An 18,532-nucleotide genomic window follows, 5' to 3' on the forward strand; every position below is an offset into this window, starting at 1 on the left:
TAAAAAATAAAAATATAGATCAAATTAAAAATAATATATTATTTTTAATAAATACTTTCAAATAATAATAAAAACTTAAATTTATGTTTTTTGTTTTTGTAGGTCTTATTGTAGGGCTTTTACCTTGGTCTAAGGCGAATGATAACAAACTAACCCTTTGTGGTAGCTTGGAATGATCTAATTATTTCATTACTACATATGCACGAACTATCATAGCTCAATATTCATACTAATTGGGATAGTCCAGTTTAAGTCTTATGATGTATAAATTGTTTATATTATTAACTTGTTATTTTATTTGTGATTTGTTTGTATGTTCTTGTACTTTGGTCTTGACTGTAAATATGAACATAGAACGATGAAGTTTTTGCATAAGAGACTCTAGATGAAGACACGTCTAATAGTTTTGTTTAATTATCTTGTAAATAAAGTTTTAATTTATAATTATATTAGATAATGATAATTAATTTTATTTTTCTTGCCTTTGTCCATAGTTATTCTTTCAATAAATATACCATTACTATTATATAGTTTAATAATATATTTTAGAAAGTTACAATAAAAATACAAAAATAACATTAATACAATAATAACATTAGTGCTCCATATCATTTTAATAATTCAGTTCAATCTTATCTTAGTGATCCAAAATAACATAAACACTATCCTATCATATATCATATCATATATATCTATATATATCTATATATATATATATATATATTTAAAATTTCGGTTTTGAGTATTTATTTTTTGAGTTTCATCTGGGAGGCTATCGCTTACAACAATGGCTACTCATCTTGCTACAGCAAAGGCCACCGGGACGACGTCGTCTCAGGATAAACGACACCGTTCCATCTTCGATGTTCCGTCGAATTTCTTCGACTCTTCTCGCCTTCTTCCTTCTCCACACTCTTCCGTTTCCAATCACCACACCGTAGACCAAACCCAAACCCTTGAACCCTCCTCAAACGACGTCGTTATTTTTGATGATTCTCAAAACGCTGTAGTTTCCGCGCCTAGGTTGACCTGCAATACCTGCAGAACTCAATTTGATTCCCTCCAAGATCAGCGTGGCCATTTCAAATCCGACATTCATCGGTTCAACGTAAGACTCGACCAATCCAGAATAGTCCCTTTTCAGTGATTTTTTTTTTTTAAATTTAGAATTTCGATTGTTTCATTGAGAAAATGGATTTAATTCTAGTCCGAGATATTGTAGACTAATTACCTTGTGTGTGATGAATTTGTTGAGGGCTATACTAAAAATTGTTATTGATTGATTTCTAGTTAGTTGAGAATATAAAAACCGTTTTTTTAGTGATAATGTGTGAAAATTACACACTTTAAAAAAATTGAAACCACAATTTTCTTTTTTTATCATTATTTAAAAACAAATTCAGAGTGGTCCCGTTTTCGGTGATATTATGTCAAGTTTAGAATGACCAATTTGCTTTGAAGAGCTACAGTTTATTTTTGGGAAGCTTGGTATGCTCTTGTGTAAGTTAAAAATGTTAACAAATTGGCCATGTGCGTTATGGTTTGGGGATGTGAGTGTGGATTCTAGTGGTTCTTGTTAATGATAACGGGGATGTACTGATTATAGGTGAAGCTGACAATTGCGGGAAAGAATATTGTGAAGGAAGAAGATTTTGAGGTGCTGACATCTGAATTTGTCAAAGACTATGATATGTCAAGTATATCGGGATCAGAAAGTGATGATTCACAAAGTGAAATTGTACTGCATGACAAATCGAGTGAAAATTTTAAACAGAAACTCTTCTTCCTTCTTCAGACAGGGCTGAGAGTTTCTGTCTGGAAGTGCTTGATCATGAATGTGACTGAAAATGTATTGTATGATGATGAAAAGGCGGAGAATGACGTTGTTCAGAAGTTGAAATCGCTGACTGCTGAGCCCAGAAACAATACCCAGTTGAGGATTGTTCTGCTTGCATCTGGTGGGCACTTTGCAGGTTGTGTCTTTGATGGTGATGTTGTTGTGGCTCACAAGACATTTCATAGGTTAGAATATGATTCTTGCTACCTAACAACAGAAATTTGTTATACTATTTCTTATTATTATTCAATAAAAGGTGAATATGATTGAAATTTCATTTAGGCAGACTGTGTGGAGGGAGAATAGTAATATATGCATAATGCATACACCACTAAACCGTGTACAAAGACTGATATTACAATATCAATGAAGTACTTAGCTTTGTCAATTATTCTCCTGTTGGGGGTCTTGTCTGTTGGAAGTATTGTGGCTGGGCTTGCGGTCAATTTTGCTCCTGCTCACCCACAATTGATTTTTTTTTTTACCTGGGTGAGTCAAGCACGAGCATTAACTAGCAGACCTCGATACTTCTTGTTAGGATACAGGGTATTTGGGATATAAGGGTATAATGGGAAATGGGATTAGGATAGAAGGGAGAGGAATTGTATAAATAGATTGTTTGGATAGTTAGAAGGCAGTTTTTGGGTAATTGATTTGTTAACAGGTTTAGTCCTGTGAAAGGGGTTATGCCCTTGTTTCTGTAAGTGTCCAGAGTATTCTTTTGAGAATAATACACAGTTTTGTTCCCATTCTTGTTATCTTTCTGTTCTGAGAGGTGGTTTAGAGGGTTCTTGACTAGATTTCTTAATCGGAAACCTATCACTTCTTTCCTGACATGAAATGTTGCGAGCCTATTCTATAAAACTTGTGTTGACTTGTATGTGCAACATCCCTTGTATTAGAATATATAGTATAGATTAGCTACTGTTGACACTGCAGCTGAGCCCTTCTAGCTTACCCTAGACACCATTACATTTGTATAGGCAGACCCCGACACTCTTCTGGTGCTATTCTTTTTCATTGTAAGTCATTCGTTTATAAGTGGGAGTATTACACGTATTTAAAGACCAATCAATTATGGATTTGTGCGGATGACTTTTTAATTTGCTTCTAGAATAAGAATTAGTTTAAAATTCATGATGCATCACATTCAGTTATTATACTCTTAGCTATCTATTATTACGTTGAATGGATAAACAAGTGACTAGGTGCAATATGTTCTATCTGATAGGAAATGTATGTTCTTCCTGTGTGATCTGTTTAACTTAGTTTTGGTAGGAACGTATGAAATGTTATACTATTTGATTCACATTTTCAGTTTTTTTTTTTTTTTTTTTTTTTTTTTTTTAATTTCCTTTCGCTTGTTTTATTTCCTGAGGCAGTAAAGCATGCAATGTACTTCTCAATTATTGACCAAATACCATTCAGTATTTTCTTATCCATTTTTATGATTGCTAGTTCTATTTCCTAAAAGTTGTACTTTAATTTTTTAATTTTGTTTTTATTCATAAGCTGTTATCATTCTTATACAGATATGTTGTGCGGGCCAAGGCAGGAAAAAAACAGTCATCTAAAGATGCTTCTGGCAGGTCTATACATTCTGCCGGGGCCTCACTTCGTCGTTATAATGAACTTGCATTAAAGAAGGTGTTCAAATAATAGCGATATTGTTTTTCTTGCTAATTTTTTATTTGCATGCTAGTCAATTGTTATGCATTCTTGTGTTCTGAAATCAACTGACAGAGCATCCTATATATAGTTTTGGAAGTGGAGTTAGTCATATGCAGGCTAATAAATGATGCTATTTATCTTAATCCATTTCAAAGTGTGAGTGAGAAGTGGGAATTTTAAAATTTTAATTACTTGAAAGTGTTTGAGAATGTTATTTATTTCTTAATAAGTAAACCGAACATGGGAAGCATACTCTTCAATTTCAGATCCTTCGAAACCTAAAAGTTTTCCCTTTACCAAATGCCCCCTATTTATATTAAAATATATCCTACTAAAGCACAGGTTGCTTTCTCTCAATTATGTATAACTATGGTAACGGCTGCTGATCTTGGTTTGTAAAACATCTTAGAACCTCTGATATCATCTGTGTTTACTTAGGGTCTATTTGTTTTGAGAAAACATTTAATGCCTTAAAAAATAATCACAAAATTATATAACCTTGTTTCCACTTTTCTACAGAAAACAGTGAAAGCAACAAAATATTGTTTTTATAATTTTCTGTATGAATCTTTGGAAGTAGAAAATGAAACAAAATTGAGTATACATTTTTTTTTTAATTATTTGGGAAAGTAGGAAAGAATAGCTAACATTTAAATCAAATGTATCCTTATAATTGGTCATGGATTTTACAAATTGACTGTTGCAATGATTCCTCTTCCAATTTTAGTTACAGTTATTCATTGTCAAACTTCCCTGGGGATACAGAAAACCTTTCATACTTATTGCTTTCTTTGTTTGTATGCACCTCCGATTTTTAAATATGGACTGATTATTGGCATGTCACTATTTTAGGAAGTGCATGAACTGTTTACAGCTTGGAAACCCTATTTTGATGTCTCCAATTGCGTATTTATTCATGCTCCTTCAAGTAGTCGTCAACTGCTTTATGATGGAGAAAGACCATATTTTGGTAATCAGCACTGTACTGTTAGAAACATTGCTTTGAGTGTTCGGAGGCCCACGTTCAGGGAGGTAAAGCGTGTATATAGTCATTTGACTCAGGTAACCTACGAAGGTGATGAGAAGGAAGTTTTACAGAGCAAACAAGAGGATTTGGTATCAGTTCCCATTTCTAAAATAAATGGCAGTCCAATCTCCAACCAAGGGAATGGGGCTGCGTTGCATGACAAAGATAAAGCTGAAGCTTGTTCAAGTAAGAAAAATGATGAACTTTCCATTTCGAGTAATGGAGAAAGTGAGAATGAGCTATCTGGTAAATCAACTCCTTTACATCAGGCAGCCCAATCTGGTGACTCTGTAAAGGTTTTGGAACTCCTGGAACAGGGCTTGGATCCTTGCTCCACAGATGAAAGGGGACGGACCCCATATATGTTGGCACATGACAAAGAAGTGAGGAATAATTTCAGAAGGTTTATGGCATCAAATCTTGACAAATGGGATTGGCATGCTGCCAAAGTACCCAGTGCATTGACCAAAGAAATGGAAGAGTCACAAGCTGCTAAGCAGGTGATTCTGCGACATGTCAAAACAAGTTTTGAATACTGATTTAAAGTCAAAATTGCATTTTTGTATAATTCACTTTGTTTTCTCTATGATTAAAGTAACGATTACCTCTTGCTATGGTAGTACAGGCAGAAAAAGATGCTAAGAGAAAAGCAAGAGCAAAGGAATTAAAGAAATTGCGTAAAGCAAAAGAAAAGAAGGCTCAGGTTCGTTTCTTCTTATCTTATATGATTACCTTATTTTTTGAGACCTGTTTCTGAAAGCATTTCACCTTGGTTTATTAAATGTTGTTTAACCGATAGTTTCATTACACATACAGACTTAAATAATTGTAGTTTCATTTTATTAATGTTTACCCTAAAACTTTTAGAGATATCTTTGGTAGTGTTGACATAGTTGTTTAGAGTGAAAATGGTATTTTATCCTTTGATCAACATTCCCCTATTTTTCCTTTCCACCATTGACTACCAAACGCAATGCAATTTAGCTTGTGATGATTGAGTCTTTGGCAAGTATGCATAAACAAATGAACTTTCTGGGAATTATGAAAAAGAAAGGGAAACTTGTACATACTTCACCAATTTGTGAGTTCTATTATTGTGCTTTAATCTGTTTTTTGTGGTTTCAGTCCTAGGGCAATACCTCAAGCAGTTTATACATTTTTCTGAAGAATTTTTATTCAGAAGCTGCTTTGATTTTCCATATTTCTCATTTACAAACGCATATACACACACTCTTTTACTCATTGTTCATCATTCTTGTGGTAAAAAAGAATTATTCTGAGGAATCATGAACGTGGTGTTCAGGTTGAAGCCACCTTGCCAAAGAATGATTCCAAAACTGTGGAGAAGCAAGTAACAGCTTCATCATCGATAAAGGGACAATCTCAACTAAAAAGTGGCGTGCAATTATCCAAAGAGGTTAGATTCTTAATTTTGATGATGCGTGCTAGCCGAAAATCTTTAAAGGCCACGCCATTTTGTAATTTTAATGATGTGTTGAAATTATGCTACGCGTTTATGAGATTATGTTACCCTTCCATCTGAATAGTTTCCACTTTTAACTGCTAATTGTAAATGGGTTGCTTAATATTTTTATTTTTTGAAAACAGGACCAAATAAGAATGGCACAGGCTGCCGAAAGAGAAAAGCGAGCAGCTGCTGCTGAGAGGAGAATAGCTGCCCTCAATATTCAAGCTAACAGTACAACCGCTGCACCAAGCATGTCAGGGCCTAAAAGTGGATTAGCCGGTGACATTTACTGTTCCTGTTGTAATTCATCACTTGCTGGCAAAGTTCCCTTCCACCGGTATAATTACAAATACTGCAGCACATCATGCATGCATGTACACAAGGACATCCTAGACGATCAATGACAATGTGTTTAGATATTTAAAATTTTCTTTTTGCAAGTCAAGATTGCTCCAAATATCCATTTTCTTGACTCGGTTGCAAGTTATCTTTGATGGAAAAGGCAAAAAGAAGTGAAGAGTGGTGGGGAGCAGCCGTGGTGGAAGGATTCAATGGTAAATAACATGAGCTGATTATTTCAAAGGAATACAAAATTGTTTTCTAAGCAACATTGATACAGCTAGAGTCATAACAGCCATCTTAGAGCGTTCCCAATCTGTGTTGTGTCAAGCATGAACACAGCAAATGACCAAGTGACAATTTGGCATTGGTCCTGTATTATGCATTTTCTTTTTCCGTATGTGGTTTTTTGTTCGAAGTATAGTCTCTTGACTTTATTTTATCAGGCATGAATTGCCTGTTTCTAAATTAACCAGATCTGAAAGGTAGATTAGTTAAGGACTAGAGCTGTATAACATACTCTCTCCATTGGTGGATAGTAAAAAAGATTATTTGGTATAGCCTCCTCACAATTGTGAAGTGACGTGAATGGTGTTGTTTTGTCCCCCAAGCTTTTAATCTTTTAAACTTGAATTTTCAAATTTACTTCTTGAATGAGCTCAACTGACTCATCTTTTTTTGGCGAGGCAAAAAATTTATAATCATGATTGACGAACGGTACATTAGTGGATTGATCCATTCAATATTTTATAATAATATAATCAAAATGTTTATTTATTTATCAGATATTATTATAACTATAGTTGAAAATTAAAATGTCTAAATAAATAAATTAAACAACCAAATTATTCAATATTATTAAATATTATTTTAATATTTAAAAAGATTAAATTGTCAATTTATACAATTAGAAGTAATAAATAATTATAAACAAACAATTGTGAAAAAAAATAAAATAAGTAAAATAAAATAAAATATTATTGTTGGTAAATTATAAGTCAATTCAATTTAAAACTATTTAATCTGCAGATTAAGTGAGTTGGATTTAATTTGACCTATATTTCAAAACACTAAAATTTTCTCAATTTAGCTCAAAACTAGATGAATTAACTCATGGATTGAAACTCATTTTCACACTTTTAATAATTTATAAACGTCATTTTTTTAAATTATGAATATTTTATTTCAACTAGATTTTAATGTTAACTTCAAAGGCTCCTATCATCTCTTAAGATTTGTTCAACATAAAATAAATAAATAAAAATCGTAAAGAAAAATCATAGTTTATCTAACTCATCAAATGTCCAAGTTCAAATCTTAGAAATTTGGTCTAATTCTAAATTTATAAACAACATTTTTTTTAATTTATGGATACTTCATTTCAACAAGATTGTAATGTTAACTTAAAAGACTCGTATAATCTCCTAAATTTGTTCTACATAAAATAAAAAAACAAATCATTAGTTTATCTAACTTATCACATGTCCAAGTTCAAATCTTAGAAATTTGGTAATCTCACAAAACGTAAATAATGAAAACTTAAAATTCAAATTGGATTCTCTATTACATCTGTGTTTTGGCAATATCTTCTCGCCATTCAATGATTGGATTCTCTATTACATCTGTGTAAGAAATAATGTCAGTTCATAAAATTTATGTCACCAGTTAACATGATTGTATAATTCTTTTATGGACAGTTCTATAAGATGACGATGCTCAATTGAAGACAAGAATCATAAACTTAACATCATATGATACCTTTACATTTTTTTTTTCTTGATTTGAGGATATCTGTGTTCACTTTAAATATTGGCATGCTTATAATTTCATGATAAATGAACATCCTTGTAACTATAGATAACTAAGTTAAAACTTCAGGTGCCACAACTTCTCCCTTCCAAGTGCACCCTTTGACAACAAAAGCTTGTGTGTGTGGCATATTAGGGTACTGCTTGGCCTCTAGGGCATGTCTGTTTTCACCCTCGTATGCTTCTCACTTAAGCATTGCCATGGCAGCATTTCGTTCCTTTTCCAGGGCTTCTTTGGTTTTACTGCTTTTTCTTGATTCGTGGTGGCACGTCAAGTGCATCTTTTATGTTTTACTTGTGGTGGTTGAGTTGCATGAAATAGTAATGGTCACGGTGTTCTTGCATGAGAAAAACTGTTTGAAGAAATTAACGTTGTTATGGAGACCAAAGATCACGGAACACGAACTCTTTGCAACAACAGGGTTTGCAACTTACATGGATTTGGTGTAATTGTGGACGTGGAAGAATAAATGTTTGTTCGTATAAATATTATTGGGTAAAATGTGTTTCTTTACTTAAATTATTTTTTAAAATTGTATTTAGTTATTGCTTTAAAGAATGTACTATTTTGTCTCTACAATTCAAGTCGCTTTCCTCACTATAACCTCAACATGAACTCCACCTTCCTGGGCACCAAAATCTCATTATGATTATGTGTAGCTCTCCGAAATACCCTCCTTTTCTCCTTAGGAATCGTTGTGACACGTATTGTCATTTGGAACGAAGTTCTCATTGCTTTCAACAAAACTCTAGTTGCACACATTTTCCTAACTGTAAAATCCTTCCACGACACTTTCTCCCTCCCATTCACACTACCTTTCAAGTCTCACCTCTCACGGGATCCCTCGTACTAGCCCCCACCCTTTTTGTCCACGAGCATGCGGTCAACTAACCTTCGTTGCGAAAAAACTTGATCACCGTTGTTTTATTCATGCAATCAAGCATATAATTTATAGACCCACATTTTTCTAACGATTGTACTCAAAATAAAATATAAAAAAGAGCTATAAACGACTAACAAATTTATTACAAAACTCCATTGCTAATACATTAACTACCCATAACATAACAGTTATAAACGAGGTTCGGTCATATGCCAAGTTAATTAATCAATGTTAAACCTATATACCAAGTTAATTAATCAATGTTAAACCTACTTAGAAGTAAAGTGTGATTACTCATAATTGAATCGTAATTAGGCTATTACTAATCAAAAAGTTCATCCCAAAATATATAAAGATAAGTTTGAGATAAGAAAATAGGTGATTTTGCATTTACTGTGTCATTAATACATGAGCTTTCAAATATTTACTGACTTTGACATCAAAGCATCTATTATAGGTAACTTCCAAGTGGCATAGACGAACGATTGTGTGAAAATTTAAATTGAAAGATAACATTCAAACCTTTCCTTGACATATCAAACACTAGACCATTGAACTTGATCCCACACTCGAAACACTTCTTTTATTCTTCAACGCGATTCTTTTATTCTTCACCCTGGCTTCTTATATACAGGAGTTCCTCTCGCACCATGCTTGCTTGTTTCATGATTGACCGAGTTCTTCACCATCTCAATGACCAACTTGTTCTTTGCTTTGACTGACTTCTTCTCAACCTTGGCCGACTTGTCCCTAATCGAGTTGTTTTTTTGTCTTTGTGGCTAACTTGTTGTTAATTGAGTACATGTTAATAGGTCGAGCCCATTTTGAGGGATTGGACGATTCTCACACCCACTTCACACCAAACTCATCATCCATTCCAAGTTGCGACTTCTCATCTTGTAATTCAAGTGTATCTCTAAGATCCTTCTCGACATGCAATTGTTCTTGCAATCTTGAAACATCTTGTTCCAGTTCAAAGTGTCATTTATGCAAAGTCTGCTTTCTTCTATCTAAGCTTGCCTATAAAATTGCATTGCCTCTCACCTCCTTTTCAATTCTCTCTTGTAAATCACCTTTTGCAAGCTCTAACCTTTGAATAACAAGCTTGTCTCCACACATGTCCTAGTTATCCAAGTTCTATAAATGAACCACTAAGCTTTCTAAATGTCTCACTAAGATATCTGAGCTCTCTACTTGCTCTACCAACTTATTCGAGCTATCTAAATGCTCAACCGAGCTACCTAGGCTCTCCATCGAGCTTTTGTTCACTTGCTCAATAAAACTACTTGAGCTTTTCATATGCTCCACCACATTGTCTGGGCTATATCTACATATCTTATTGACCTCCCTAACCTACTCGATTGTCTTACCGAATTCTCCATGCTACTTCGCCTTCTTGCCGAGTTCTCCACTTGCTTGTGCTTGACTCCCAAGCTTTTTCCTATCGTAATAACATTATTTCCTTTTCAGAATCTTCTGTGACAAGTTTGGTCGTTTCTTCCTTTTTTCCTCAGATCCACAATATTTAGCAAAGTGTTTGACCTTATCACAACTAAAGCATATGTCCTAATAACACTCCTTTGCATAACGATCATACTTGCCACACTTATAACACTTAACATTTAAGTTGCTTTACTAACCTTCTATGCATGGAGCTTGTCCTCTTTCATGTAAATTTTGTTGGTTAGATTGTTCTTTGTCTTTTTTCTATCCACAACATCTACCACCACCACCACCACTTCTTTTACCTTTATGGTATAGTCCTTTGCCATAAGTGTTTTGATTCTCTCCCTTCATTTGGAGTAGTTGATCAAGTGACTCCTACTTCTTCTTTTTTCGTTGTTTATGGTATAGACTTGACAAACTCTTCAACCGTAAGCGTTGATAGGTCCTTGGAATCCTTAATCACACACACCACATTCTTGAAATTGTTTGTCAACGACCTCAAGATATTCTCCGCAACTCAGTTAGCAGGAAACATCTTTTCGTTTTTGCCATGTTAGATCATCATAGTTTCAACCTGAGTTATTGTTGAACTTTTGGCAAGCGTACCAATAGTCAACTGTAGTATAATGAATTTTAAGTAAGAGTGTCGAACCCATGAGGAACAGTTTCGATTAAATAGATAAATTGTTATCTCAAACATTATATATACAAGGATGTTCAATTTGATTCATGATGGATGTTGATAAATAAAACTACTCTGCATGAAAGTAAAATAATAACAACAAATAACTTAACGAAGATTAATATGAGAAGTTGGGATTGAATTCATCTATCTCACTCGTCTGCAATCTGGATGAATACAAACATATAGCAACTGAAATTACCAACATTGATGCAACACACCAAAGTCATTTATATCGATTCCTCGCATATAAAATTCATAAGAGCAGTTCCTTGAATATTGATTCCTCACATATCCAACAAACTGTCCAGCATTATATTCAAGTGTTATAAGCAATTGATAAACTGAAATCTATCCCTAGCATCACAAAATATCAAGTATTCTTGCTCAGATCAGAGTTTTAGAAATACTTTCCAGTCAAGTCTAAAATCCACATTCATGAAACTATTGTTAAGGTAGAATCAAGCATTAAGAGCAGAACAAAAATACCAGTGTTGAATAAAAATAGAAATGCTATATATAAATATCACCATATTACATTCGAGTTCAAATCGATTACATTCAATCCCAAGAGAAGAGACCAGCCACTCATGGTAGCGATTGACATTCTAAGAGATGAAGATAAGAATCCTAAAGCTAAAATGGACGAAAACCTCTTTGGGTCGCTCTGTGTCTTCTTTTCTCTGCAGCTCTCCCCCTTTTTTTCTTTCTTTCTGCTTCGTAAGTATATAAACTGCCCGAATTCTCGCTTAAGCTAAATTATTCTCGCTTAAGCGAGAAGAAACTTCTTGGAGAAGATAATCATTCTCGCTTAAGCTAAAATATTCTCGCTTAAGCGAGAATGACTTTTAAGGTAATGGCTTCCTGGACAAGTCTAGCTTAAGCGAAATCATTCTAGCTTGGGCGAAATGTTGCAAGATTTGCTCTTCTCTCTTAGTTTACCTGAAATGTATACAAACTAGGGATCAAATGATTTCCTTTTACTCAACAACTCAGAAACATGTGATTACATTTCATCTTTCTTAGATTGGGGAAAATTGATACAAATGTACTCAATTCAAAACATAAGTGCTAAAATTCCATATGAAAATTAACTACTTTTTTGCACTTATCAACTCCCCCCAACCTAGCATCTTGCTTGTCCTCAAGCAAAGTAATAAAATCCCAATAGCTTTTCAAAACTCAAACTTTGAAATTGGTTATTTGAGAAATCGATTTCATTGTCCTTACAAATCAACTTTTGCATTCCAAACTACAGATTCAAAATGGTGAATCAAATTATCAAATAAAAGCAGGATAAAAGTGCAACAAAATTTTCAAGACAATCAATTGTAAGAGCCATTGTTTCTAACCAAGGAAATTCTCTCTTAAATCTTACAAGGATGTGTTTCTCTCATTTTCCACTGAAATTGAACAAGTTAAAATTGCCAGTCATTTTCAATCAAACCACACACACAATCAGCATGAATCTCAAGGTCTTTCAAGGGTTGTAATGAGGCTGGGTTTCCAAGAATTATGGTTTTTCAAGATAACAAAAGCACAACTTCAGAAAAGAGAGCATAACTACACTTTAAACTCACTTCCAATTCTACTCTCAATTCATCCCATCTCATACCTCAACACCCAATGTTTCTTTTTCATTCATTATTCACTCCTTCTTTTTCTTCTTTCCTTTTCATGTTCTTGTTTTTGTTTTTGTTTGTTTTTTTTAATATATATATATATATATACATTTCTATACAATACTAAGGAGTGAATTATAGTACAAAATACTCAGTCCCTTTCTTTTCTAAGTACAATTTCACCAACCAATTCCCATTTTAAAGTTGAATAAAATGCACCTATGCTCTCTATCCCTAAAGTGTGCAAAGGGAAAGGATACTAATTAAAGTTAAGGTTAAGGTGCATAATTCAAAGCAATTAGGCTCAAATGGGCTATCACAAAAGGATGATTATTCCTAGGTTGGATGTTTGGCACTGAGTTATTTAAATTCAACAAAACTGCCTTGATCATTTCCATGCTTCATGTGTGATGTTATCCAAATGAAAACTCAAGCAATATCAACTTAACAACAAACAGTGGAAACTCTCAAACTGTTTAAGGATTCACACTCACTGGGTTTTGTGTTTGGTTTCTTTCCTTGGTATATCACTTGTTGTTACAATTGATTATTTTAACCAATTATCCACCACTGATATCCTAATCCCATTTAACTATGAATTCAACCAAAATTTCCCTCTTTTTTTCAGGACACTTTTTGAAACTTGATTTCTCTTTAACCAATTTCCTCAAGAAAGATTTTCTTATAATTCCCAAAAAAAATTTCATTTTAGCTGTGTATGTGTTCTGTGCAATATTAAGCAAAAGTAAAGTAAGCAAAAGGTAAGTGAAACTGTACATTCTAACCAAAACAACTAAAGCATAATATTACTAAAATAAAAGTTCTGCAGTAAAACAAAAACAACCGTATTTCATTGAGTTCTAGAGGTTGGAATAGTTCTGTGTGTCAATCTCTCCTCATAACTCTATCAAAATCAGTCTGAAGCTCCTCCTCTTGAAAAAATTGGACTGTCCCCAGGCCACTGCAAGTATGCTAAGAATTCTGGTGGAGCCATGCCTGGATACGGTCCTCGGACATTGTTATAGAGGTACTCATGAAGGTGGAGTTGTCCTCTATGAATGGAAATATTCTGCTGGCAAGTGTGCTCCATTTGCAACCTCAAATACCTCATTTGCTCAACTAATTCATCATCTATGTTGAGTTGAGGTTGTTGTTCAGGACATGGTGTTTGTTCTGCAACTGCAGGTTGTTCCAACTGTGGCACAATTTCTGCAGGGTTGGTACAAAATTTCTCAATAAATATCTTGGTAATGGTAGGTCTTATCTTAACACTTAAGTCTACCTCCACCCCTTGTGCTTGGCAAAGAGCTGTGATCAAAGCTGGAAATCCTAAAGCACCTTTGCTATTCTCATTGTTTTTGTTGACTTCATACCGCACAAATTTATGGATTTCCTTAGAGATAATGGTGGCCACATCCGCCACATCCACAGTGAGATCCTCTCTCATTATATAAAAAAAAAAGATGGCATCTTGGCACATTCAAGTCAAACACATGGCCAATGGGTACAATATTTGACAGTAAGAAAGTCATCCAAACCTGAGCCAAGGTCTTCATATCTGTTCGAAGTATTCTGCGAGGATTGCCAGAGGATCCAAGCCAATAGGACCTGTTAGAAATGCAAATCAAGTTGACAACTTCTTCTTCATCAAAAGCTTCTTGACTTTTTCTCCTTCTTGTATAATCACATAATTGACCTTCTGCTAGTGGCAACGGATGACCCAAGAATTCACTAATTGAGGCTCGGTCATAAGTAACCCATCGACCTCTAACCTTGGACCGCTTGTCTCCAAGACCATCTAAAGGATAAGCATTAGCATAAAATTCTCTGACAATTTCAGGATCAAACTTAGGTAAAGGGTCAGCTAATCTCATCCAATTTCTTCTCAAAAGGCCATTCAAGAAGGGATCATATTCCGCTGGAAGCAAAACCACTTTTCTCTCTGTGATGAAGTACCAATGTTTTATCTCTTCATACCTCTCCTGTCTTTTAGGATCTCTGAACAAATTTCTGATTGGTCTTTCAGGAGAGGGACTGGTTCTTCTCCTTTTTCCATTGTGGGATCTAGTAGGGGGAAGTCTAGCAGTTGTCTTTGTTCTAGCCATTGTCCTGCAAAGATCAAAATAACCCACTACATGTATCCCAAGTTAGTTGCTGAAATTGAAGTAGCCATTTCTAAATATCCAAGTCATGACATGTACAAACACAATGTGTGTATTTCATAAATTTGTGTGTGCATTTCGTCAACTGAGTTAAGCATTTCATCAAACAGTTCATGTGCATCTTCAAAATCAATTTTGCATGAATTAATTTGTGCACAAACAACCTACATTGTTTAGTTATACCAACAACTCACATTTAAACACTCACAATAGTTCATAGACAACAACAACCCGCATGGGTAGTAACCTAGGGTTCCACAAAAACATAAAGAGCAAAAACACCAAATTTGTTCGGTGAAAATGGCTGATGAGGAAGTAGAACTTACCTTCAAGGGAGATTAGCAAAGGGAGGAAAGGATTGGTGAGTGAAATGTGTGCTACTGGACCAAGAACTCGCGCCCTAAATTTTTAGGAGAGAAAACACAGTTTTGCAAAGAAGAAAATTATGAACAACTCTTCATTTTCTGAGTTTTAACAAAAGGTTACGTGTTCTCGCTTAAGCTAAAAGTTTTTCGCTTAAGCTAAAACGACAGGTTCAGTTTTTAAAAGATCTAGCCCAGGCGAGCCAAGTTTCGCCACAGCGAAAAAAAAAAGTCCAGTGGCCCATCCTTATTTGCAGGGCATTTTCGCTTAGGCGAGTATGGTTTCGCACAAGCGAAAATGTTCCAGAGGGCACCCCAAGTTATAGCCGAATTCTCGCCCAGGCGACTTGATTTAGCTCAAGCGAAAATGTTCCAGTGAGTACTGAATTTGATTTTTCATTTTCGCCTAGGTAGCTGATGTTTAGCTTAAGCGAGATGGTTCCAGTGAGCACCCCAAGTGTATGCCTCAATTTAGCCCAAACGAAGCAGATTTCGCTCACGCGAGAGAGCTCCAGTAGCTCAACTTAAGTTGCAGGACATTTTTAGCTTAAGCGAAAAATGTTAGCTTAAGCTAAAATATCAGCAAAACTTGTTCTTTAGTTTTCTGCATATTTAGCCTAGACGAGAAATTTTTAGCCTAGGCGAAAATAGTGCAGTATTTTTCCTTTTGAAAAATTTTCAACTTGTACTCCCCTCAATCAAGATAAACTCAATCCAATTATTCTAGAGATACAATTCAATCTATTTCTCAACCAATTATCTTCCATCCCTAAAAGTTTCATATCATCAAATGCAAAATCAAACTTTTAAGTGCAACTTTCACAATTTGGCCAAAACAAGGTAATTTTTAACATTCAATGAACTCAACTTTGGAACCAGAACTTATTCTCATGCATGACACAAACATTTTGGTACAAAAAAAAACACTTAGCATGCATGGTTAGCCCTATTGAGACATTTAAATGTTAAAATTTACCCTTTTCATGCAAACACAATATATACACAACACAACTAACAAACAAGATGAATTTAAAATGCGAAGACATAATTAAACAATGGGTTGCCTTCCAGGAAGCGCTTGTTTAACGTCACGAGCCTGACGTCTGTATCATTATGGTTCGTCCAATTGGATGATTGTGGCAAGTGTGTCAACCTCACCACCAAAGTAGGGCTTTAATATTTGTCCATTCACAACCCAACTTCTTTTAGATTCTGGACCCTCTAACTCAATAGCTCCATAAGGTTTGACAACCTTGACAAGAAATGGTCCTGACCATTTTGATTTGAGTTTTCTAGGAAATAACCTTAACCTGGAATTGAACAGTAACACTGATTGGCCTGGATAGAATTCTCTTTTGAAAATTTTCTTGTCATGATAAGCCTTCATCCTTTCCTTGTAGAGCTTAGAGGATTCATAAGTGTTGAGACTTTGGCAAGTGTACCAAATCGTTTTAAGTAATAAAACCGGTAAGACCGGATATCGTTTCCCAAGAGACTCGTGTCACCAAACAATCGTATAATTTCCAACTAACTTAGGCTAAAGAATGCTTCATAATTTGTGTTTTTGTGCAATTAAAGTAAACATGAAACATAATTGATAAAAGTGATCTTAGATACTCAAACACTTGGAAATGGAAAGATTAGAAATGATATGGAATGGTATTGTTGGGGGTATGATTTCACCTACTTCACTCTTATGTAAAGAAAATCACTTCCTCTTCATTAATATGCCAATGTCAATCTACTAAATTACTCAAACCCAATCCCTTGGTAGAGAGAGCCTAGACTTCCTTATTAGGCTCCAATCCCTTGGAAAACCTAACAATTATTTCTGCATTAAGAATTGAGATCTAAGACAACCAAAGGTCCTAGCTCTATCCCTAGATACTATTTCCTTTAGGTGTTTAATCCAAGTCCAGATTTACCCAACATTTCCCAACATCAAGCAAACCCTAAAATCATGTAATGGGTAGCAATTTCACAACAAGCATTAAGAAAAGGAATTAAACACTAACAATCAATGAAAGAGGCATAAATTCATTCAAAACATAGTAGTTTACATAAGATTTCAGTGGCTACATCAATCCCCCAACAATAATGAAACTAACTCTCCATGAATGGAGAGGTCAAGCTTACAACAATGGTGGAAATGGAAGAAGGAAGAAGACCCAAGGTTGAAGAAGGACTGTTCCCACAGCTCCTAGCTCGCCTCCAAGAGCTCCAAATGAGAGAAATCGTGTTTGGGCAGCCAAAGATCCTTTCCCCTTTGCGTTTTAGGGTTAAATAGACTCTGTCTGCCACATTAGTAAAAATCGCGCCCGGCGCCCTCTGTCAGTCGCGCCCGGGCGCGAGGCTCTCGGGAAAAATCGAAAACTCGCGAAAAGTCGCGCCCGACACCCTCTCTGTTTCGCGCCCAGGCGTGAGCCTCTCGCAAAAAGTCGCGCCCGGCGCGGACCATCTGGAAAAATTGAAATCTGACGAGCGTCCTCTTCTCTGGCCTGGACGAGCATCCTAAATCTTGGACGAGCGTCCTCTTATCCCTGGACGAGCGTCCTCTTAGCTCCTGGACGAGCGTCCACTCTACTAGCTGGACGAACGTCCAATTCCGCTCGCTTCGCTGGACAAGCGTCCTGCCTGGCTTGGACGAGCGTCCATTTCTGCCTTCTGGACGAGCGTCCGCTCGTGCTTCCACTTTGGACGAGCGTCCGCTCTTCTGCCTTCTGGACGAGCGTCCGCTCTTCCACTCTGGACGAGCGTCCTCTCTCCTGGGACGAGCGTTCTTGCGCTGCTGATGGCGTTTCTTCGTGCTAACTTCTTGGTCCAGTTCTATACATTGTTGGAGACTCTTCCAAGCTCATTTCTAGCTACAAAATAAGGGATTTTTGATGAAAGTTCATCAAAGTAGCCAAAAACACAATTATTTAGAAAACAAGACAAAAGAGGAGGATTTAACAAGTTATAAGTTAGAAAGGAGTTGATTTTGCTACTAAAATAATGCTTAAATAATGGTAAAATTTAGCATTATCAATAAGCATTGTGTCTCATTTCTTCCAATTCCTGCAGTTGTAATCTTCTTTTCTCTCCTGCTGCCTTTGAGTCAAAATTTAGAAATTTCAGTGCCCAAAATGCCTTATGTTCCAACTCAACTGGTAAGTGACATGACTTCCCATATACCAACTGAAATGGGGATAAACCAGTAGGGGACTTATAAGCAGTTCTATACG

At 35.3% G+C, this 18,532-nt stretch overlaps 1 protein-coding gene across 1 annotated transcript; it reads left to right on the plus strand.

Annotated features, from left to right (window-relative positions):
• Window positions 1-734: 734 nt before the first annotated feature.
• Window positions 735-6,911, plus strand: LOC108329706 (uncharacterized). Its single transcript, XM_017564051.2, has 7 exons — window positions 735-1,108; window positions 1,607-2,022; window positions 3,370-3,484; window positions 4,361-5,035; window positions 5,161-5,238; window positions 5,839-5,952; window positions 6,144-6,911. The coding sequence occupies exons 1-7, from the start codon at window positions 788-790 to the stop codon at window positions 6,405-6,407; spliced, it is 1,983 nt and encodes a 660-aa protein (XP_017419540.1). The 5' UTR covers window positions 735-787; the 3' UTR covers window positions 6,408-6,911.
• Window positions 6,912-18,532: the final 11,621 nt, after the last annotated feature.

The sequence above is a fragment of the Vigna angularis genome, chromosome 2, assembly GCF_016808095.1.
Source record: "Vigna angularis cultivar LongXiaoDou No.4 chromosome 2, ASM1680809v1, whole genome shotgun sequence".
Lineage (NCBI taxonomy): Eukaryota > Viridiplantae > Streptophyta > Magnoliopsida > Fabales > Fabaceae > Vigna > Vigna angularis.